Source organism: Acomys russatus, chromosome 25 (assembly GCF_903995435.1).
Source record: "Acomys russatus chromosome 25, mAcoRus1.1, whole genome shotgun sequence".
Taxonomy (NCBI): Eukaryota; Metazoa; Chordata; class Mammalia; order Rodentia; family Muridae; genus Acomys; species Acomys russatus.
Genome location: NC_067161.1, coordinates 24,022,622 through 24,046,777, shown reverse-complemented (window position 1 = coordinate 24,046,777; position 24,156 = coordinate 24,022,622). Strand labels below are relative to the sequence as shown.

The 24,156-nt window shown below is 36.4% G+C and overlaps 1 protein-coding gene across 2 annotated transcripts in view; it reads left to right on the top strand.

Annotated features, from left to right (window-relative positions):
• Gabrg2 (gamma-aminobutyric acid type A receptor subunit gamma2) overlaps window positions 1–24,156 on the top strand; it is an 84,248-nt gene that overhangs the window by 22,143 nt on the left and 37,949 nt on the right. For both annotated transcript variants that reach the window (XM_051167768.1, XM_051167767.1), the window contains exons 2-6: window positions 3,841–3,992; window positions 5,915–5,982; window positions 8,624–8,844; window positions 13,082–13,164; window positions 15,350–15,487. In XM_051167768.1, coding sequence (XP_051023725.1) covers window positions 3,841–3,992; window positions 5,915–5,982; window positions 8,624–8,844; window positions 13,082–13,164; window positions 15,350–15,487 — 662 coding nt within the window. The remainder of the gene's footprint in view (window positions 1–3,840; window positions 3,993–5,914; window positions 5,983–8,623; window positions 8,845–13,081; window positions 13,165–15,349; window positions 15,488–24,156) is intronic.

The following is a 24,156-nucleotide window of genomic DNA, read 5'->3' as shown; positions in this document are numbered from 1 at the left end:
CCACCAGAGGCAATTTTCTAGCGAAGTGTTGGTGTAGGCTGCAGTAAAGTCTTTCTTTGGAGACCTGGGAGAAACACTGCTAGCGTATCCTATCTAGTATAGGCACCCTGTAACGAAGGGTTGTCCGAAGCTCCTGTCCTCATTAAAACACAAGATGTAAAATGGTGTCTTGGCTATATGCTTTCTTCATGTATTTTATTTTTTATAAACTTTGTTTGAGAATTTCATACATGCTTATATTATGTTTATGTCATTTCAATGCTTCAAACATTTCATTTCTTGAAAATTATATATATATATGTGTGTGCATGTGTGTGTATTTAATCATATCTATCAGTCATTCTCTTTTTATTCATGATGAGACCCCCAAGACATACATTCCCCTCCCAACTTCATGTTATCTTCTTTTTACAAAAAGTAATTGCCTACTAAGTCTGGTTAGTTTTTCTCTTATACATGTGGATATGAGGCCATCCACTGCAACATAGACAATGCACCAGCTGCCACATTAGCAAAGAAAAGTAATTCCTTCCTCAGCAGCAGTTATCAATTAACACCTCAGAAGAGCGGGCTTCAAGAGACCTCCCAGATCTATGCGGGCACTTTGGCTGGGCTTCAAGAGACCTCCCAGGTCTATGCAGGCATTTTGGCTGGGCTTCAAGAGACCCCCCAGGTCTATTGGCTGGCTTGAGTCTCTGTAGGTAGCCACAACCTCTGTGAGTTCATGATTGTCATAACAATACCCTTTCCCATCTCAGAGCACTCCCTGTCTTCCAGTTTTCACATTCGTTTTTCTGTAATGTCCCTTAGCAGACTAAGGGATATTGGGTGGGAGGCTCCAAGCCAAGCACTCATAGTCACTTTTCTCTGTTTGTTGACCAATTGTGAGTCTCTGCACTCTCTAATGCTACTAGGAAAAGAAGCATCTCTGAGCAAAGTTGAGAGCAGGAGCCTAGGTCTGCGGGTGTAAACATAGTCTTTAGGAAACAGTTTGACAATTTAAGAAAATAACAATATCAGGTTCCACTCTAGGGCCTATGACTTCCCCAGCAATGGGATTTTGAGCAGTATTGTGATACCAGGCATGAATCTCTCCTGGAGGAAAAGACAGCAGATTAATCAGAAGGCATGTTGTTACTCCACAAGTGTAAGCAGTAAGTAGACATGCATCATTATCCCAGTAGGTGAATCTTGCCTGCAGAATCAGTATTGTACTCTGTAGCATTCACTGATAGATAGGACCCTTGATGTCAATTCTCCTTGACCAGGCTACATAGACCCTTCTGACAGTATAAAAAATACCTAGCAGGACAGAATTTTCTCAGTTGGTTTGAGATATATTTCTCTAGGCCTTATAGGCAAAATGTGTGGTATCTTAAGCCATAAAAGTTATCATGTAGTTGTGGTGGTTAACTATGTTTTGATTTCCTCTGATGAGGAGATGAGATGAGAGCCACCTTCAAACCTTTTTTAGCTCTTTCTGAACTTTCATTGACTGGTTCAACTCAGCTGTTCTGGCCCAAACTTCTCTGCAAGCTGACTGATTCAAACCATATATTCTTGGCTTAGGACTGAATTGCTGTGCCTTGCCTAAAACTAATTCTGAAAATATGCTTTAATTTTCTTAATCATTCTCATTCTGTTTTCCTGAGAGTTTGGCATATCCTATCTCTGACTCATTCTGTCAAATGGCCCTTCAATTCATCACTTGGTCTGCATATCAATTACATATGACTTCCAAACATAGCGGCTTCCTTCTATAAATTAACCTTACTTTCATTTTTGGGAATAAAGGTGCATACTAAGGCTATGTCTGTATTCCAGTCAGATTATGTTGCAATCCAGAGTGTGTCTGCATTCTAGCAGGATCACATAGACCTAAAAGGTATTTTGAAGTGATACCTTGCCAGAGCAGCCATGTTGCTGGATTAAAAATTATCTATAGTTAACCAAAATCACCTTTGTGTTTTGGAGACTTTTGTAGTACCCCCAATGGGTAATTTGTGAGAAGATGTCTCTTGCATTGTATTATGATTTTCATCTACCAACTTGTGTCTACAGAGAGAAACATTGTCTGCCTAATAAAGTATCTTGTTTGAAGCACAACACACACACACACGTACACATACACACACATGTCAGCTTACTAACTAATGCATTTGTATAAGGCTTTTCAGATATACTTTATTTTAGGTACTATTTCCCAAAGATATAAAAAATAAAATAAAACCAAAGAATTACTGCCATTGATTTCTAAGCTAATCTAATGAGTTAGTTTTTACTCTGAAAGCATCATCTTCTTTCTTCCTTTCTACCATATTAGTAACCCAGTCACCATTATCGTACAGTTTTAGGCATCTATATAGTGTTGCTTAGGTATTATCTATCTATCTATCTATCTATCTATCTATCTATCTATCTGTCTATCTACACATTTAATTTTTCCATGTTGAGTCTATAAATAATTGGTATGGTTCTAGAAAGATAAGATTTGACATGAGGAAAAAAAAAAAAAAAAAAAAACTTGTCTTAGCAGGAACATGTTTCTCCCACCCAGCATCATGACTTGGCTTGTTCTCCAGCTATCACATGGTAGAAGAGAGCAAACTACCACAGGTTGTTTTCTGACTTTTCCACAAGTATTGACCCAGACAGGTGTGTTATGACACACCCTCCTACCCACATTAAATAACTGCAAATAAATAAATGCAATAAAAATTATTAAACCATAAATATTCAGTTCAAATTGGAAATCTAGTATGTAATAATATCCATTCTATATCAGGAAAACAAAACTAAACCTAAGGATGGGGTATGAATCTTTGTATGCTAAATTTTTTATCTTAAAGTACAGATTTCTGGAGTGCTGATAAAAGTGAATGAAAGAGGTTTCGAAAGATCATACATTTTCCTAGACCTGGAAAAGTACAATAATTTTGCAAATGGGAGAGGTGGAGCTAGAACTTGGGGCAGGAAAGGTAAAAATCACTAGGTTCAATATATCTTCCAAACCCATCCTTACTTCTATACCAATTGTGAATAATTTCCCAACAGGTTTTAGCATGTAATACTGGGGCTTATAAACCTGTGACTATTTGATCTGCCAAAACAATTAATTTTATTCATATGACTACAGTGTAGCCAACACCGCTGTGAGATTCTAGCTTAGTCAATATAGCTGTGACAAAGGAAGAAATAAAGTCGGCTACTACATTTTTCTTCATAGTGCCAGTCTCTTAACAACTAAAGATAAATGAATGACTCCAGCCTTCAGTGCAAGGAAATGGAGAAAACACACCTCATGTAGCCTGAGGACAGAGAAGGCAGCAAGCCTGAACTCTTCTTAGAGGCTCAATTGAGGGAGGCGGGGCTGGTCTGAGGACTGTGGGAGTGAATCTAATTATCACTCTCTTACTTTCATTAATAGGTTGGAATAAGTTAACTTCCCAAAGGAACATGAAGGCAATGCTTTGGCTGAATTACTAGGCTACGTTATAATAATTTAATATCACGTTCACAAGTTTTTAAAATGTCACTTATGAGGCTGGGCAGGTAGGAGGGAAGATTATCAAATATGGAAAGGCAAAAATAAAAGATAACACTTGGCTTCTTTATAGACGCAAGGGCAGAGTACTCTGAAAAACTAGAGGAAACATTTTAATACATTGAAGTCTCCCTTTGAAAAGTTTAATTGGCTAGCTTAACCATCAGGTAAACCTTCGGCTGTTTTTCTACATTCCAGTGACCCTCACTCATTCCTGCTTTACTCTGGCTTGCTTATGGCACAATCAACTCAGGAGTGATCTGTATGTTTCATGACCAGTGTTTTTGTTTTCTTAGCTTCACTAGCCAAAAATCCGATGATGATTATGAAGATTATGCTTCTAATAAAACATGGGTGTTGACTCCAAAAGTTCCCGAGGGTGACGTCACTGTCATCCTAAACAACCTGCTGGAAGGGTATGACAACAAGCTTCGACCCGACATAGGAGGTATGAGAAAGTTTCATATTCTGTGCTATACAAGAGGATGCACTTGATCTAGTGACTGAATTAGAATAACTACAAGCCTATTTCAAGAGCCAGAAGGATTTAAATTATAGTCCTATAATTTTGAATATAAAGAAAGGGCCTGCTAAGCAGTGGTAGCTCAGGCCTTTAAAGCCAGCAATATGGAGACATAGGCATATGGATTTCTAAGTTAGAGGCCAGCCTGGTCTACAGAGTTCTAGGACAGGTAAGGTTATACCTAGAAACATTGGCTTGAAAACAAAACAAAATGATCATTAACAAGAACAAGAAACAACAACAACAAAAACACAAAGCAAAACAAAACACCCACCCGATCCTCCAAAAGAGAAAATACAAGGCATACACATAGCATTCAAGCATGGGGTTGTAATGGTGACGCTCAAAACCTATTAGATATTTTCCTAGATATTTCTTTTTGTTTTTACTATCAGTATTCTTTTTTTATTATTTTTCTTTTTTCCATACACATCTATATTATTACACATACATACAATAAACCACATATAGAAAAAAAACCAGGAAACAATAAAGAATTATATAAATGTCACATTCATAGTGTTTTGGTTATTTGTGTTTGACAACCTAGAAGAAAACGTCTTTCCTATCTTGATGAGTCTAAAATTCTGGATGTACATCATTATCTCTCATCTCTATTAATTTAGAACATCTCTGTAGATCTAAAACATGCAGACTTTATTTTTTAAAAAGTGACAACTTGTTATAAAATAGCACCAGAGAAAAGAGAAAGAAAGATGAATATTAGATGCATGCAACTATGCAATGACCAGCAGAAATTTTCAGTGGCTTTAGCAATAAGCGCTATTTGGCATCACACTGACAGATGAACCAAATTAGGCTAAGCTAAACTAGGGCTGATAGTCTCTTATTCTTCTAAAGTATCAGCACCTGAGCTAGGAAACTCCCTTTCATAGTAATAGAAAATAACAAGAGAGAAAGTGAAATATCATAAGGCTTAATGTTTGGGCTTAGAATTGGCATGCTCACTTTTGTCTAGATAAAACTGACTACATTCATCAACGCCAAAGTCAAGAGACAAGGAAGTAACCTCACTCACAGGAAGGCAAGGGTGTGGATGTCAGTGTTGATGAAGAAATCTGTCTGCCACAGAGGGTCTGGGCATGGTACTTTCCAGGAAAATGAATAAAGATGAGAAAAGCATGCTTGAACGGAAGCCCAGAACCATCTCACATATCTTCTGCTCATTAAATGTTAAATTAAAATAGATCACATTCATTTGATCTTGAACATTTCACCACCTATTTTTTTGTTGTAATATTTATTTTTTTTTCTAACAGATTGGTATGTAATAGGCTTTCTTACAGCTTTGTTCTACTACCTCCAGTTACAGCATCCAGTAAGCCATTGGGGAAGATTTTGATTTGGTGTTTGGCTAGAAATGTATGAAGGCAAAATGGTGATTAATAGTATCATCAAGAGCAATGTTATATTATTCTTGTCTCCTGCCTACTTTGAAGGTTTAAAACTCAGTTCTCCTGTCACTCATCGATCACTTTCCTATGTACATAAATCCGATGGGTTCAGGAGTCTCAAACAGATTGGAGAGCGTGGAGGAAAAGAAGTGACATGGTTCAGGACGTCTAAGAGAATACTGTGGAAAAGCAAACAGAAACATCTTTCAACTTCTATCTACTATTGTTCTTTGAAACAACACTCTTAAAAAGAAGTTTTTCTTTCAAGACAAAATTATTTTGAAATATGCAGTATTGAGTAGTACTAAATTAGTTGTGAATAAATCATTTTGAAAGTAGCTAAGTGAGCCTAGGCTGAAAAACAGACTAAATGAATGCAATTTTGTTTCTGGCAAAACCAACAAACATTTATTCCAATAATTTTCCTTGCAGTGAAACCAACATTAATTCACACAGATATGTATGTGAACAGCATTGGTCCAGTGAATGCTATCAATATGGTGAGTTGCACAATTTAATTATCAATTTTTAGCTTGGAAATAATAAATACATTGTTTAAAGGAATCAAGACATTAAAAGGAAAAGACAAAGTGTACACCTACTATTTTTTCATGTAATGAAGTTCTTTAAAATTTTAAGATTATGGTCATAAAAATCAAACATGGTTAGCTATGAAATCAGTGTGATAATTGTGATACAATATTGATCTAACTATCATGGTATAATGCTCAAGTTGTACCTACAACAAAATATGAAAGTCTTCTAATTTTTAGAAGATTAATGAAACAGAAATAATAGTTTCCTTCAAATTACAAATGTTTCTCACAATAAATATTGCATATTTACAATATTTTCAGTCAAAATTTGAAGTGAAAAACTAGATTGAATATCTAATATAATACTATAAGGAAATAAACTTATAGTATATTTTAATATAAATAATATGGTAAAATATAATAAAGTATAAATGCAGTTAAAGTAATAGTAGAAAATAGTATATCAATGCACAGCATAAAATAAGATAGTAATAAAATGAAGTATGATGACGTTATGAATTAAAATTGGTATTTACCCTGCTAAAGTAAATTTTGTTAATTCTATATTGATATATACATATAGACACAGATAGAATGACATAAAATTTCACTCTTATACTTACATAACCATAAAAATAATTCTCAGATGTTACAACCCTAGTGTTCTGACACAAAGCATAAATATTTAAAGTCTGTCTGTAAGTAATAATTTAGCATTGTTCTTGCTGGCAGAGCATTGAAACACAGAGCTTAGCTCTGGATCAGGACGAAGATCTCCAGGAATTGTTCCTTCATTCTGTGAGATGGTGTTTTTATAGATCTTTGTATTTTCATTTTCTTTCTTTGGTAATAAAATATATCCAAATTTATTGCATCAGTTTATTTTTCATCTCAGGATGAAAATGTTCATAAAATTGGTTGTTCTCCCATTACTTAAAAACTTCAAGCAGAGAACTAACCTGTGCACATGGTGGCAGGGCATTCGCAGTGGGCTGCAGTCTGCCACAGTGAGACTCAGGAGCAGGTGGTGCAGGCAAGAAAAGTACAGAACAGAGCGGAGGCAGCGACCTCAGTGCATTCTGATGCTGACTGTAGTCCTGAAGAGCTACTGCTGCCTTGATGCCTCACACTTTTCCACATAACTGAAGTGTGGAACACTGGATAAGTCGGAGGCCCTTCTAAATCCGTCCTATTCTAAGGCCCCTCGTTGTTCTTATTTGTCCTGCTTTACCTAGATCAAATTATCAGCTTGAAATCAAGACAAAAGTACTGCAAGGCACAAGGATGTTTATTTGGAAGCATGAGGATACTATATAATTAAAGACACTGTTGATTGTTACGAGAATTGATTCTTTGCATTATTGACCTAACCTGGTTTATTAAATGAGTTGACAAGTGAGAAGCATTTAGTCAAAAACTGACCCAGAGTAGGTGTTGTTGAAGAGCTCAAGAATCACACACACGCCACACCACCACCAACAACAACAAAACACCCACAAAAAACAAAACAGCAACAACAAAACTATACATAATGGTAGCAGGATTTTTTTTAATTAACAACACTCATACAGATGACAAAGTCAAAATCCAAAGACCTTGAAGGCATGGCCAAGTTAGGATTGACATTTTGTTTTTAACATGATGATAATAAAGCCCAAATAGTAAAGAAGTATTTTTTTTTTCTCAAGACTGCCTGTGACTGTGGCAGCCACACCAGATCTACTGAATTCTACCTCCTGTCCTGTGGGTCTGAATTTCGCACAGTACTAACTGTTCTTTGGCTGAAGTCTCCCGCTTTATGTTTGGTAGCCTCTTGAGGTGAATCATTGCAGTCACCTGTTATTATTACATTTAAGAAACATGCTCCATGGGAGAGATTAATTCAGCATATGAATCACTACTGATATTTTAATAAAATCGCTTTATTCTAATTAATTCACAAATAAAAGCATTGCACAGCTCGGTAAATAAGCCCTTTAATTATTTTTATCTCATTTAGAGGAATAGAATGAACAATCATCAATTCTAGTAAGGTGTCTTTCATGTTTGCTATTTGTCAGTGACAATTTAGTACATTTTGTATTTTCTCAAGAGTGACCCTTTGTAGTGCTAGAATTCTTCTTTTATTGTAAGACACTGAACCTTCAGATCTCCATTTAAGTGCCTCTTGAGTCCATGGGCTTTGGTTTCTCCTACAATAGTGAATCTGGAGCAGTTAGTCCCTTAGGAGACAAAATCTATTGGTGGATAGGGTGGAGTGGAAGGTTCGCTACTGGTACCCGGGACACAGAGGCAGAGATGATGCTGAAGATCCTAGGGTGGAGAGGGAGGCACCTACCTCCAATTCTCCTATCAAGTGATGGCCTGCCTGCCTACTTTCTATGTGTCGGAAAGAAGTTATTTACTACCAGGAATTGGCTATTTGGCCAGGAACCATAAATATATGAAACTGATGTGAAAGGCAGATGAGGTAGCAATCTCATCAGCAAAGCTACTGTTTCCTTTGGGACCATTCCAAGCCAAAACAGTGCTGTCTCATCCTGGCAATGAGAATGAGATGGAGAAACACAAGCACTCTAAATCTTCTGCTCTTTTTTTAAAACAGGAATATACAATTGACATTTTTTTTGCCCAAACCTGGTATGACAGACGTTTGAAATTTAACAGTACCATTAAAGTTCTCCGGTTGAATAGCAATATGGTGGGGAAAATCTGGATCCCAGACACTTTCTTCAGGAACTCCAAAAAGGCTGATGCCCATTGGATCACCACTCCAAACAGGATGCTGAGAATTTGGAACGATGGTCGAGTTCTCTACACCTTAAGGTATTATCTGTGGGGAAAGAGGTACTTGTTAGAAATAAAACACAGAATCAGCCCCATGCTTTTAGGAAGGAAAGAGGTAGGGAAAGAAAGGGACATAGGTGATGTATGGCTTTCTTTCTTGCAGTCTTATGGGCTAGAGTAACTAAAATTTCTATGTAGAGAACTTATTGGACGGTATATGAGAATGAACTTCTCTCTAGAATGCACACCACAGTTCTTTCCTATGAAACAAGCACTATATTTCCTTTGGTACATTTTCAATTAAATGTATTAAGTGAACACAGTTGTAAAATATCAAGAAGGATGTAGCTATTGTATTTTTACAAGAGTGACCATTTGGCATATTTAGAATCCTTCTTTTAATATACAGCATCTGAACCTATAAACCGCCATATATGTGCCTCTTGACTGCATGGAATTTTGGCTTACTCTACAATAGTGAACCTGGGGCACTCCCTGTGCTTTAAACACTTCTCCCTATTCCCCACTAACTTAGCTCCCATTCTTTAGTATCTATGGACCATAGCTAGTGATTATTTTTGCCAGTTCATGTTTTCTTTCTTTTTTTATATTTAATTAGTTTATTCAGATTACATCTCAATTGCTTTCCCCTCACTTGTATCCACCCATTCCTCCCTCCCTCCCAACTTCACTCTATACCCCTCCCCTACGTCTGTGACCCAGGGGGACATCCTTTCCCACTATATGGTCATAGGCTATCTATCAAGTCTCATTGTGGTAGCCTGCTTATCCTTTCTCTGAGTGGCATGAGGCATCCCTACAATGGGGAAGTGGTCAAATATGGGGCACTAGAGTTCATGTCAGAGTCTGTCTCTGCTCTCCACACAACTGTGGAGAATGTCCTGTCCATTGGCTAGATTTGAATAGGTTTCAATGTTTACTGCATGTATTGTCCTTAGTTGGTGCAGCAGTTTGAGCAGACACCTCTGGGTCTAGATCTGCCCATCATGATGTTCTTCTTGTAGGTTTCTAGGACCCTCTGGGTCCTTCTATTTTCCCATTCTCCCATACTTCTCTCATCTAGAGTCCCAATAGGATGTCCTCACATCTATCCCAGTCTCCTGGTAAGTGAAGACTTTCTTGGGACATGGCTTTTGGGCTAGTGTCCAATTATAAGTGAGTATATACCATGTGAGTCTTTCAGCTTCTGGGTTAACTCACTCAGTATGATCATTTCTAGTTCCATCCATTTGTCCAAAAAATTTGTGATTTCCTTGTTTTTAATAGCTGAGTAGTATTCCCTAGGGTAAATATAACCACAGTTTCTTATCTATTCTTCAACTGAGGGAAATTTAGGTTGTTTCAAGGTTCTGGCTACTATGAATAAGGCTGCTATGAACATGGTTGAGCATATGGCCTTGTTGAGTGGTGGAGCATCTTCTGGGTATATTCTAAGGAGTGGAATGTCTGGGTCTTGAGGTAGCCCTATCCCCAGTTTTCTGAGAAAGGGCTGGATAGATTTCCAAAGTGGTTGCACAAGTTTGCATTCCCACCAGCAAAGAAGGAGTATTCCCCTTACTCCACATCCTCACCAGCATGTGGTGTCACTTAAATTTTTGATCTTAGCGATTCTGATAGGTGTAAGGTTGTTTTGATTTGCATTCCTTTGATACTAAGGAGGTTGAGCATTTCTTTAAGTGTTTCTCAGCCATTAGATCTTCCTCTGTTGATAATTTTCTGTTTAATTCTCAGACCCATTTCTTAATTGGGTTAATTGGTTTGGTCTGGTGCCTCACATTTGACCATGTCCCCTGGAGGGGGAGACCTGGTGGCACTCAGAGGAAGGACAGCAAGTAGCCAAGAAGAGACTTGATACCCTATGAGAATATATAGGGGGACGTAATCCCCCTCAGGAACAGTCATAGGGGAGAGGAATAATGGGAAAATGGGGGGGGGGAGGAATGGGAGGATACAAGGGATGGGATAAACATTGAGATGTAACAAGAATAAATTAATAAAAAAAAATAATAATTAAAAAAAATAATAATAATTTGGATATTAGACCTTTGTCAGATGTAGGGTTGGTGAAGATATTTTCCCACTCTGTAGGCTATCATTTTGTTCTTTTAACAGTGTCTTCTGCCTTACAGAAGCTTCTCAGCCTCATGAGGTCCCATTTATTAATTGTTGACCTTAGGCCTGGGCTGTTGGTGTTCTGTCCAGGAAGTTGTCTCCTGTGCCAATGTGTTCCAGGCTCTTCCCCACTTTTTCTTCTAACTGATTTAGTGTCTCTGGTGTTAGGTTGAGGTCTTTAATTCACTTGGACTTGAGTTTTGTGCATGGTTAGCTAGTCGTTCTTGACCTTACAGGGTTCTTACCCACAGGTTTGTTAGAGGTGAAAGTAGTGACAGTCACAATGCTAACCTTGGGGCATGATATATGTAAATTTTATTTGTATATTAGCAAAAATGTAAAGAATATGCATTTATGTTAGCATCTGTAGGTACTATTAAAATATATTTATTCCTTGTAATGCTTAATACTAAACATATGAATCATAGTACTTTCAAACGACTTGAAATCTTTACCAGAGTTAGATTAGCTACTGAGAAAGTTAGCTCCATTTGGAAAAGAAATCCTTTGTGTCTATTTTAGATGCATTGGGAATTTATTAAATTACTGATAATGTAATGACTAGAATTAGAAATGTGGAAATCAGAGTCTATATGATAAATCAGAGTTCATTGTGGCTTGTGAATTATGCAATCATCCATCATACCTCAAGTCTTGTTATCATTTTATAATGCTGTACTCATTTTCAGTTCTATTAATTTGAGAGACCACTGCAGTGTTTAATTATAGAAATCTCCTTAAAGTGTCAATTAATATCTGCTTAAGGCTTGAAACAATGCATGCATATGTAGAGAAGAAAAGATGACTTTTAACTTAGTTTCATATCTGTGCTGTGTCTGAGTGTGTATGTTCATATATTTATAGAGCTATTTGTGGGTTCTGAATCTATATTTATATCTACAATCTAACTGTATTATCTTTAATTATGATATCACTTTAATTTTGAAAGATAATTCTAATAAAATAAAATTTAATTAACATCTCATTTGTGAATAAGACCAAGATTTTTCCTTGAAGAGTGATGAGAAAGAGACAAAGAATAAAGCCTCTTTATGTGAAGAGTCAAAAGTCTAAGTACAAATCGTAACTGTGTCCCTGTTGACATGACCTTGAGTAAGTTCAAGTACAATGAAGCCATAATAGCACTTTCTTAATAAGGAAGTAGTTCACTTCATCCAGGCATCATAGGCAATTTAAGATATACAGAAAGATCGTTAAGTGCTCTGTTATACCACAAAACCCTAAAATGTCCCCTATTTAAAATTATGTAATCATAAAATCTTTTAAATTAATTTTTTAATAAAATAATGACCTTAATCACTTAGGCAGTAGTATTGCAGGTTGTAAGAAATGCGGCAGATAAAAATGAACTTTTGAAAACTACCAAGCATCTCTATTACGGTGTGATTTTTTTTCCATGCCCCTCCAAAAGTGGTCAGAATATCTGGATTCCTTTAGCTTTTAGAGTCTCAGACCAGGGCTTGAAACTGCACATCCTGAGGTTTTAATCTTGGGCAAACAGAGACCCACTGGTGAAGGCTTCCCCAATGTTTCATTGTATGTGCATTTAGCATCTCTTGTTTGGCTTTAGACAGTCCTCTCTGCTATAAGACACCCTATGTGATGGTTTCATGGTGCCCTCTTGGAAAAGTTCACATATTTCCATTGCTCAGCAGACATATTTTAAAACCCACCTATGGCAATTTAAAAACACCAAGTTCTTGCCAACAGAAGGCTCTGTGTTAATTAGCTGATAAGATCAGAGAACTGTCAGCATTCATTTCAATGCAAACATTAAATGAGCCTAAGTTCCTAAAACAGTTTGTTCTCTTAAATAAGTTAAATATATTCACCGAGAAATCTCCAGTGTGTGCAGTTAATTTGCAAAAATAAATAAGATAAAATACAAAACGAGTAATCACATATTTTGAACAAATGAAGTTGAGATGAATTAAGTGCTTCCTACTGGCTATGTGAAAAATTTTGCCCAGCAATAATTTTTACCTGGAACTTGGAAAGTTTTTCATGAGGATCACTTTGTATTATCAATCCAAATGTCAGATTTTTCTGGAAAGGATGCCAGTGTGCATTTTAGAAATGATGCTAGCATTTTTCTCTGTGTGTTTATTGTCATTCTAATTAGGCTGACAATTGATGCTGAGTGCCAGCTGCAATTACACAACTTCCCTATGGATGAACACTCCTGCCCTCTGGAGTTCTCCAGTTGTAAGTAATATTCTCTCTATACTGTACCCTGTCACCTGTAGTCATTCTAATTGCCTTGGCAGCTAATGTAATGAATCATAGAAACTGCATTGTGGCATTGGGCTACACTATTGATTTTGAAATCTTTTTAATTATAATTCCAAACTGTGACAATTAAGACAATCTTTGCAGAAGAATTGATGGAATGGGAAATTTTAGGAAATAGACAATGGATGCCCAGACTCCCTGTTGAAGTGGACTGTAATACACAGTGGTTGATTCAGTACATCAAATCTCTTCTTCAGTAAACTCAGAAGAGTGTTATAACATGTTCTTAGTCCAAATGTACCCCACAGGAACACTGCTCTGTTGGTATAATATGTGCAACACCATAAAAAGCATGACTTACTGTTATTATTTTCATCAGATAATAATATAACGTATTCAGAGGATATGACATTAGACATATTTGGATGCATGAAATGTTAATTATGGATTTCAAACATAAGTTTTTATCAACATAATTCTCTTCTACAGTCAGTGAGACTCCTAAGATCAATAAAATAAAAGATCATAACCATAGTTAATTTTAAAAGACCAGTGATAAGAGAACCAATCATCTCTTCATCACTTCATCAATTTGAGGAATCAGATGTACACAATACATATTCAGAATTTTTTCATTATATATCTTATTTCATGTCTATCTATTTGAGTAGAATGTGTTCAGTTAGAATGTTGACATTTTCTTAACTTTTAGAGAGATTAATTCCGTGTCTGTTATTAACGAAGTAGAGTTGCTATTCGTTTGAGTCAGCTAAAACTCAGAAGCAAGAAAATTTTTTGCCACCAGGTTGCAAATGACAATTTTCCTCTGAACCCACACAAAATGTAATGCCACTTACTGCTACAAGAAAATCAGTCACAACTACACTCTGTGTAGAGTGCTCCCTTATGGCACCATGCTTTTCTCATTCTCAAGGTGTCCTGTTACATGTTCCAAGCAATTCCTTAGACATCATCTTTCTGCTATTTTACAAGAGTAAGCAAAAATCAAACAAAAAAGTATAAAGCAAAGAACATTTTATTTAAATAGAATTTCATATTTTATAATTAATGGTTATCTTCACTTAACATTATTAATATACAAACAGTTGACGTAATTTTTATATCTCAACTTGCTCATTCATGCTTCTAGTCATTTGGGGCCATATTAGAGAGTGACACGCTAGATGAACATTCTACTACTGAGCTGTATTGGCAGCATTTTTATTTATATTCATATTTTATTGGGAAAAGGACAATTCACAGTTAATTCATAATACTATTTTCCACCAGGATATATACAGTGGCCATCTGTATTAAAATTATTTCAGTAAATAATGAAAATTCCTTTTATCGCTGGGGAAATCATACTTATAGTCACTATTTCACCCTGATCATCAGTGTAATACTATTTTTATGAAGATCTTCTATCCCCCTAAGCTCTTTTGTGTGTTCCCATTGGCATTTGAACATAGTGGTTTTAATTTTAAATTTTTTTGTATCTTAAAACTGAGTACAAATTACATCCTAATATCATCCTATATTTTCTCTTCTCTTTGTTGTCTGCCACATACAACCCCTGTAGTCTTAGTAATCAGGTGGATATAAGAGATGATGGGCTCAAGGCCATGAGATACTTATTTAGCAGTTCTGTAGTCTCAAAACCCTAATCTAAAAGTAAAAAAAAACCCAAAAGACCCAACAACTCGACATCTGATAATGTAAATGGTTATAATATTAGGATAATTGCTAGAGAAGTCTATTTTTTGCATCTTTATAATTGTCTCCTATTTCAACGTGAATATCAAAGTCTTCAGCTATTGGTAATCCTTCACTATGAAACACAATCTTACTTTCATTTTGTGCTGGACAGTTTTGTGTCTTATCTCACGTGATATAAAGTATGGATACAATGTTTGAATGTCACTTACTGTTTACATTCCATGCAATTAAACATGATTTTCAATGGCAGTTTTGACTCTGTTATTTTCAGCCTTTTCCAGAAGGATGTGCTATGAATTCTGTTAATTTTCTGCAAGGCAAGCCCAGGGTGCTTATATGACTTTTTGTTCTGTTCATCCTTCATGTTCAAACAAGTTGGTTGCTACCTCTGGCCAGCCACTCACTGTCATTTGTAATATGAGCTTTCATCTCATGGTAGATGGTTATCCACGTGAGGAAATTGTTTATCAATGGAAGCGAAGTTCTGTAGAAGTGGGCGACACAAGATCTTGGAGGCTGTATCAGTTTTCATTTGTTGGATTGAGGAATACTACTGAAGTAGTGAAGACAACTTCTGGTAAGATTTTCTTGAAAAGAATTTTAATTCACACAGTTTGCAAAACTTTTTGATGTACGTTTGTAAATGACATTCAGAAAGACCCAGGAAACAAATAGATTTTCTAGACAAAACAACACCTGGTATTCCAGTAGCATAGATAAATATACACATACTCTATTAATTTAAGGCAACTTTGCTTTAAAATGGGCTAATTGGATTTTATGTACTAATTTCTAAAAATGAATTGCAATTATCTGTAAAAGGATCATGTTTATTAGGTGTAATTTAATCCTTTTTGGAGTATGTTTCTTACTATATTGAAATTGCAACATTTTCAATGACTACAAAAGTAACTGAAGTAGGTGAAGATTCATTCGCCTTCTGGTAATTTAGTATGTTAAAAAATACTTTTGTTAAGTATTTGAGAACTTCACGGAATGTATTTTTTAACATATTCACCTTTCTCAGATCCCACCCTTATTACACTTTCACTCCTTCCAACCCAACTTTGTGATTACTTTTTTTCTTCCCCATCCAGTTTCTGTAGCCCAGCTAGTATCGCCAGTGTCGTCTATTCTTATGTATAAAGGTTATCTTATCAGAGTTCCCATTATAAAACAAAGAAAGAAACAGACAGACAAATGCAAAACCTAAATCCTCCTCTCCCATAGCCAATCAAATGCCAATAGCTCTTCATCTAAAGGATTGCTTCTTCTCCTCTCACCCTCTATGCCAGGATTTCTTCTGCCTGGGGCCTGCACAGTCCTTTGCGTGCTGTCACTGTCACAACTGTCAGGAGCTCATATGTACAGCTGGACTGTTGGGTCTGCAAATCACTGTTCAATTTAATAATTTATACTGGTTTTAAAACTGGATAAGAAGATAACAAGCTTTACACACTGTATATACCTGTCTCAAATCCCCCACAGCACCACTGGTCATGAGTTAGGGATACTGGGACATTATCTGAAATTCTCATGGGACCAAATTTACCAAATGCTTCATATGTAGTCAAATTACTACTCACTGAGAGTATATGTATATGTATTTGTGTATATACATAAATTGAAACTGGCATTTATGGAGAGGTCAATCATTAAATGCTTCTAAAACTGAATCTGTTAAGTACACATAGCCAGAACATTAAATTATTAAGATAAGCTGAAAGCCAATGTTTATATATGAAATCTCATTACTTTTAAATGTGGAGGGGTTTGAATGAGAGTGGTCATCATAGACTCATGTTGGAATATTTGCTCCCTTGTTGCATGAACTGCTTAAGAGAGATCGGAGGTGTGGACATGTTGGAAGAAATTTGTGCTGGCTAGTTTTATGCCAACTTGACACACACTAAAGCCATCTGAGAGGAAGGAGTCTTAACTGGGAAAATGTTTCAAAAAGATTGGGCTATACGCAAGACTATAGGGCATTCTTAAAAAATAATGATAATGTCGGGCGGCAGTGGTGCACACCTTTAATCCCAGCACTTGGGAGGCAGAGGCAGAAGGATCTCTATGAATTGGAGACCTGCCTGGTCTACAGAGAAAGTTCTAGGACGCAGAGAAACCCTGTCTTGAAAAACCAAAGTAATAATAATAATAATAATAATAATAATAATAATAATAATAATAATAATAATAATAATAAAAAATGTGGGAGGGTCCACCCCAGTATGGCTGGTACCATTTTGAGGCTGGTAGTCCTGTGTACTATACAAAAACAAGTGTAACAAGCCATGAGGGAAAAGCACTCCTTCATGGCCTGTCCAGCCCTGTCTCTAGGTTTCAGCCTGGTTTGATATCTTGCCTTGGCTTTTCTCAATGGAAGGATATGCAAGTCAAATAAACCCTTTTCTCCTCACCTTGGTTTTTGTCAGGGTATCTCATTAAAAAAGTAGAAATCCTAACTAAGTCAAGGTATCTCATTGTGGGTAGGCTTTCGGGTTTTAAAAGCCTACAGCATTCCAAGTGAGCTCGGTCTCATGGTGGCTTTTTTCAATATGCAAGCTCTCAGTTGCTGTCCCAGCACAACACCTGCATGCTTGCTCCCACACCCTGAACCATGATGGTAATGGACTCACCCTCTAAAACTCTAAGCCCCTAGTAAACTCTTCCATAGGATGCCTTTGTCTTAGTGTCTTAGCACAGTAATGTAAAAGTAATAAATACTGATGATGTGATTTATTGGGTCAAACCTCTGTCTGGGAGTAAATTAGACATATTTTGAGATGAAGAACTTTCACATGGGTAACTAATGCAAACTTTGAAAAGCTGAACGCATGCTCTGCCCAGAGTATTCCAACAACTCAATGTTATTGTACAAAATTAATTATGTCCCCATTTCAGACATAAACATTATGTTCTCACCTTACAGTCTGCTAATATTAAGGCAAACCGTCAGATTATGTACCTAAGTGTTGATCAAATTTCCAGTGGTTCCTTTTTGTAATATTCATAGGACACATTTTTGTATTTAATGCTTTGAATGGTGCCTTATCTGCTGCTCAGAGATGAATAGATTCAGAAGCTAAACAAAACTGAAATTTGGGAGTCAGTCTTTAGTATACCATTCTCCAAGCTAGATAAATATCTGATCTCCTCACTGATTTCATCATCTACAGATTTCTTTTAAAGGCTTTTTGTTTTAGAAGAGGAAGCATAAAGGTCAAAGCAGTGCTTAGAAAGGTGGCTTTCTTCTCCTTGATTCACAAGGACCCTGGTCATCATGTACTAGAACAATTTTATTTTCATTTAGTTCAGGCAGAAAAAAAAGTCTCAAGACTACCTTTGCTCTAAAGCCTTCCATCTATAAAAGGAATATAAAAATAATCTACAGTTGTTGTCTCTTCCAGAAAGAGAATATAGGATTAAGTTCTGCTGTATATTCACATTTCTATATTTGCACCAGCACCCTAAAACAGCATCCGCAAACTCATGACTAGCACACTTTTTGCTTAGTCATTTTGTTCCGGCAAGATGCTCAGATCAAATGGCAGTAGAGGAAGGCTGATGCTGCACCATAAAGCCTTAGGATAATCCCCCACCCTCAATGTCACTTGGATACTGCCTGGGAACTTTTGTTGAGATATATGTACAGGAGAGAATTATATAACCACTTTAACCATGGGACAATTACCAAGGTCCCATAAGCATATTAATTTATCCAAAGGGATCACAGGGAAGCTACAGGGAAGGCAAACGCTAAGTTTGATATGATAACTTCATTTAATGATAAGTCTCTAGATTTAACATTTACCATGTCTTCTACTCTGTGTTCTTCCTGTTTTTGTGTGTGTTTCCCATGCATTTATATTTCAATTGTATCATTGAAGATAGAGCCTGAATTGAAAACTCTCATCAGTACCAATAGTGCAGCTTGAGTCTTACAACAATTTGATTTCTTAAAACCCTAGAAAATTCAGTGTAAAATAACCGATGAAAGGCATTGTAGGATGAATAGAGTGATCGATGTAGAACAACATGGAACTGAACACATTATAAACTTGATGATTTGATAGCATGGCCAAAAGCAGTTGTAAGACCGGTAGGTTATCTATAAATTTGGGTAGAGGAGGAGATTAACTGAATGATTAGGAGAAAGGTGACCCATGTCAAAGCCAATATCTTCCTGGTTGACATCAAACTAACATGTCAAATACCTAGTGCTGATGATGCCATGTTTTTGGAGGTGAGTTCTATGTACTACTTTAATGATGTTGTTCTTTTAGAGAATATGTTTAAAAACTGTGTGGGAAGACAAGGCAGAGTGGTTCCTGGCTCGTCATGGCTGATTTTGATGCTGTGTGCTCAGTGTTATTTTTCTTTGAATTAGCTTACTGTATTTTTAGCTAAATGAATGCTTTTTTTTTTTTAATTAGCAAAAGGAGCAAGTCTGAATCAATTACTATGAATATAAGTTTCTATAAAGTACAATAAATAAATAAATATTATATGTATGTGTATATATGTGTGTGTAGTTATATAAATTTATGCCCCCCAAAACTGTGTATGTTGAAAGAGAGGAAGAAAAGAAAAGGCAGAGCATACTACAACCAGTGCCACAGGTTATACCAGTCCTCCTTTTTTTTTTTTTTTTTTTTTAATAAAGAAAAACAGATGGAGAACTTTGTAAAGAAAAGAATTCCTCGCCAGTTAAGTCATTGCCTCTTCATAGTTCTTGCATTTGCTTCCCTGAATCATCTTATCTACTGTCAGTATCTCTGTGGCATCCCTTGAGGAAATTATTTTCTGGGTGGTAGATTAGTGTAGCACTTAGTGAGTACCTTCTATTCAGTCACTGTATCATCATGAATCCTGATCTACGGATCCTCCTTCTAAACTCCATCACTTCTTAATGGCTCATTATCTGGTGGCAGCACCACAGTGGCCCCTGTGAGGCAGGCATGAACACTCAGAGTCGTGTCTCTGCCTCCCACACCTAATGATTCATGAAGGCACTTGGGCCTCTGAAATCTCTTGTGTAACTGTCCTCCTTTCTGCTGCCATTGCCACTGTCCTAGTTCACAAATTTGTCTGTCCTTATCTGGACTATGTCGGGAGCTTATTAAGGCATGTCCCTGCTGTCAGCTCCTCTCTTCTAAGGCGTGTACCTTGTAAATTAAACAAAATGCAGCAGAATTTCTTGAACACTACAATAGGCTACAGAATTCACTCTGTGTAAAGGGCTTTTTTTTTTTTTTTTTATCAATTCCCCAAAGCACAGCACTAACTACAATTACCAATGATGCTAATGTGATGGTCAGTGACTTAGAGGGTTGTGTTTCTTGGTGAGGGTTGAGTGCATGTACAGGGTACACATTTCATGGGTCTTCTTCCAGACGCATGGGTTTTCTTCTTTATTAACTATTTGTTCCCTTGCTGGTGCTGTGAGCCCGCGATGTTCAAAGTCCAGTAAATCCATTCCAACTCATTCTACTCTCTCTCATACTTGAAATGCCAGCACTAGGCCACGTTCAGCATTGTTTTCTGTAGTTCCTCAGCTTGTCACAAAATTTACTTGTTGCTATATGTGTAAAACAACCTCGCCTGTCCTCCGATCGTATTCAATCTCAGTTTTCTTTCTGTAATAGTTCTTAAACTGATCTTCAAATTTTAAAGCAAATTTCATTAATTTAAAGAGGGAGAGAGAGAGAGGGAGAGAGAGAGAGAGACAGAAAGACAGACAGACAGACAGACAGACAGACAGACAGAGACGGACAGAAGTGTGCATGTATGTGGTATCAACCCAAACTCCTTGAATTTGGTTCGCTCCTTTTTACCATGTAGATCCAGAGGAGCAGACTCCCACACCCCTAATGATCCTCTGACAGGTGACACAAACAACATCTTTTCGCTTGTAAAGGGAAAGAAATTTCATAATAATTACTTTGCCCACCATCCACCAACTTCCTTCCTTGAACTTTACCCTGTGAGAGCATACTTAATGCCCAGTTTTACATGGAGACTCTCACCCTCAACCCCTCACCCTTCAGGCCATCAAAGATGACAGGTATTTTGATACAACAACAGCTGTTTCATCAATTAAAATAAGTAATGAAGAATTCATTGGTGTATTTTCCTAGAGTTCCTCATGTAAACAAGCGAGGCATGGTGGCCACACCTGTAATCCCAGCACTCAGGTGGCCGAGGAAGGGGGCTGTCTGTGATTTTGAGGCCAGCCTGATCTACAAAATTAGTTCAGGATACCCAACAGAGAAACAATGTCTCAAAACACACACACACACACACACACACACACACACACACACACACACACACACACAAAAAAAAAAAAAAAAGAAAGAAAGAAAGAAAGAAAGAAAAAGAAAAGAAAAGAAAAAACCCAAAACCGCATCATATAAACAATTAATTGATTATTTGTGTTCATATTATTAGTACTCATAGAATTTGGCCATCAATTTTCTCCATAATTTTTGTATGTGTATTAGTCAAGCAGAACTTTGTTCTCCCATGTCCTCACTCTGAGATGAAAAAAAAAAAAAAAAATAAATAAAAAAAATAAAAGAATGACAACTGGTTTTCATAGAGGAAGCTAAACTCTTAGGACCTAAATGCCCTCACAGTGAATAAAAAAGAAAAGTGTTGTATCCTGTTATATGCCTCCTACCACTGAACCGTCCACACGGCTGATTACAATGCACTTGAAACACCTGTTGTCAGGAAGCACCTTCATAGCTTTGTCAAAACGATCGATTAGTGACTATTTACTTCCTTTGTTCCTTCCATCTACTTTTTGAGCTAAGATTCAGAGTTACCTAAAGTCAGAAAGCTAGCTAATATGTGAGTAGCAGCTAGGGTCATGTGAACTGGAGTCCTGGACTGAATGAATTAAAAAGAAAAAAGAAAAAAAAAGAGGAGAGAGAGAGAGAGAGAGAGAGGGAGGGAGGGAGAGAGAGAAAGCAACCACAGAGGTGATCACCATGTTCACCACTCACTGCCTTCTGAGAGTGGATGAATGTGATCAGCTGCCTAAAATGCCTGCAACCAGAACTCTCCCACCATGATGGGGCAAACCCTCTAATTCTGAGTCAAAATAAACCATTCCCTGATTACACTGCTTTGGTCTGGCATTCTTTCACAGAAACAAGAAAATTGACTAATAAATAGATTTGCTTAATTTTATTGCAATAAATCCATAAATGCACAAATTTTGAAAGCCTGTACCATTAACTATGTCTTAATTTTCATCATTTGTGATACACAGACTCCATTTGGAAGTAACAGTCCTTGGATAAAGTTTATGCTCATCACTTGCTGTCTGGAATTACCTGCTATTTATTCCTAATCTTCAAACCTTGTACACCATGGCCAGCATACATTACTGTTCTTTGTGAGCTGGCACATATGCTGACATAACCTACCAACTCTGCTTACTTCAACTTCGTTACTTGATATCAATTCAGGTTCAACCTTTTAAACATATGATTATTTTTATATACAATGACATAGTTACCTGAACACAAAGCAAAGTTCTATACTTAAGGTTAATTTATATTGTTAAAGAAACTAAAGAGACCAAAGGATCTTATTGAAATGAAGGGAGAGGCAGGAAATAAAATGCAAAAATAGAAGTTAATAGGATTTTTTAATTAATTAAGTTAAAAGAGGAAAGAATACTGAATGGAAAATCAGCTACAGTAACATTAGTCCTATGGTCTTTGTATTTTTGAGATTATGTGAGTCATGAATCTATTTTAATCAACACTAAATTCCCCAAAGTACTTGAGGTAGTAACATGCCATCTAAAAATAAATCAGTGAACTGACTGTAAAATGACAGGCTTTTATTTTATTTTTAAGCTCAATTTAAAAAGTTAAATTTCATTTCATATTAGGAAAATATTAAATAGAGCAACTAGCCATTGACCTGGGACAGCCTGGATAAGCTGTTCCGGCTGGAATGAAAATCCCTTATCTATAAAAGGCGAGCACTCCGATAGCTGTGCCTCTAAAGCCCTTGTGCTGCCGTAACCAAGGACACCTCGCAGATGTGTAAGTGTACCAGTTAGTTTCTTCATAGGTAGATGATGTCTTGGGATCCTCCTCCTTCCATGAGTTTTCAGTATGCTTTTGAAAACAAATCAAATGCAAACAAGTTGATTGATAATACAGGTATTGAGTTTAAGGGAAATAGCAGCTCCCTCTATATTGGCTTTAGTGATAAGATATTAACAGATATATGTTTTTAAATGTTGGTAACCAAAAAAGATAGCCAATTTTCTATCAGCTGTAATACTGGACTATTTGTGTTGCAAATATAAAAATCGAATATCTGAATTTTAAATTCCAATATTGTTCTGATTTTACTTGGAGCTTTTCTGGAAATGGGTTCCCAGGGGCAAAGGAAAACGGCTTAGAGAAGTCTCATGAAATCCAAAGTCTACTTATTGATGTTGAGTTATGCTTGTGTTCCTTTGGCAAAGAGCAGTTACATGTTTCCAAGAAAGCAAAGCATGAGTAGAAACTGTCATTTGCTTGTTTGCTAGGTAGGGACAGCAAGACATACGATGGTTTAGCATCGGGGAATTCTGCACAAAAGAGTTCTGTTTTCACAGGTCTCCGAGGATGGTAATCACTATTTCCCATTTGATAAATGTAGACATGGAAATTACAGGGTTAAGTGTTCTGCTCAAGATTATTCAATGGATTTATTTACCAGACACGTAATTTTCATCTATTCCACTCCTTAGCATTTTACATGAAGACATAGATTGGTTTAGAAAACAAACATATTGCTGAATTTAACAACAGCTAAAATGATGGGAGCAACCATTAGTGACAATATAGAGTACTTTCTATGACAACCACTTATAGTCATTAGTAACATGTTAAAGTTTAGAAACAGTAAGTATTGTCATACATTTCATTTAATGATATTCTATCCATTCTAGAAATAAATTTACAGCTAATGTGACATTTCTATTTACTAGCTAGAGAAATCTCAGCATCATAATTCCTATATGCCATAAGAAATCTTTGAATCCAGTATATTTATATGAATTGATTCCTTAAAATAAAATTTGTATAAATGCAACAAAAGATATTTATGATTATTATTTAAAATAAATATAAGAATGTATCTCTTGTTTTCACAATAGGCATAAGCCAATGAGGTTGGGGCATAAAAATTTATTCACATTGTTTTCTAAGTCAGCCGAAATCCTCATAA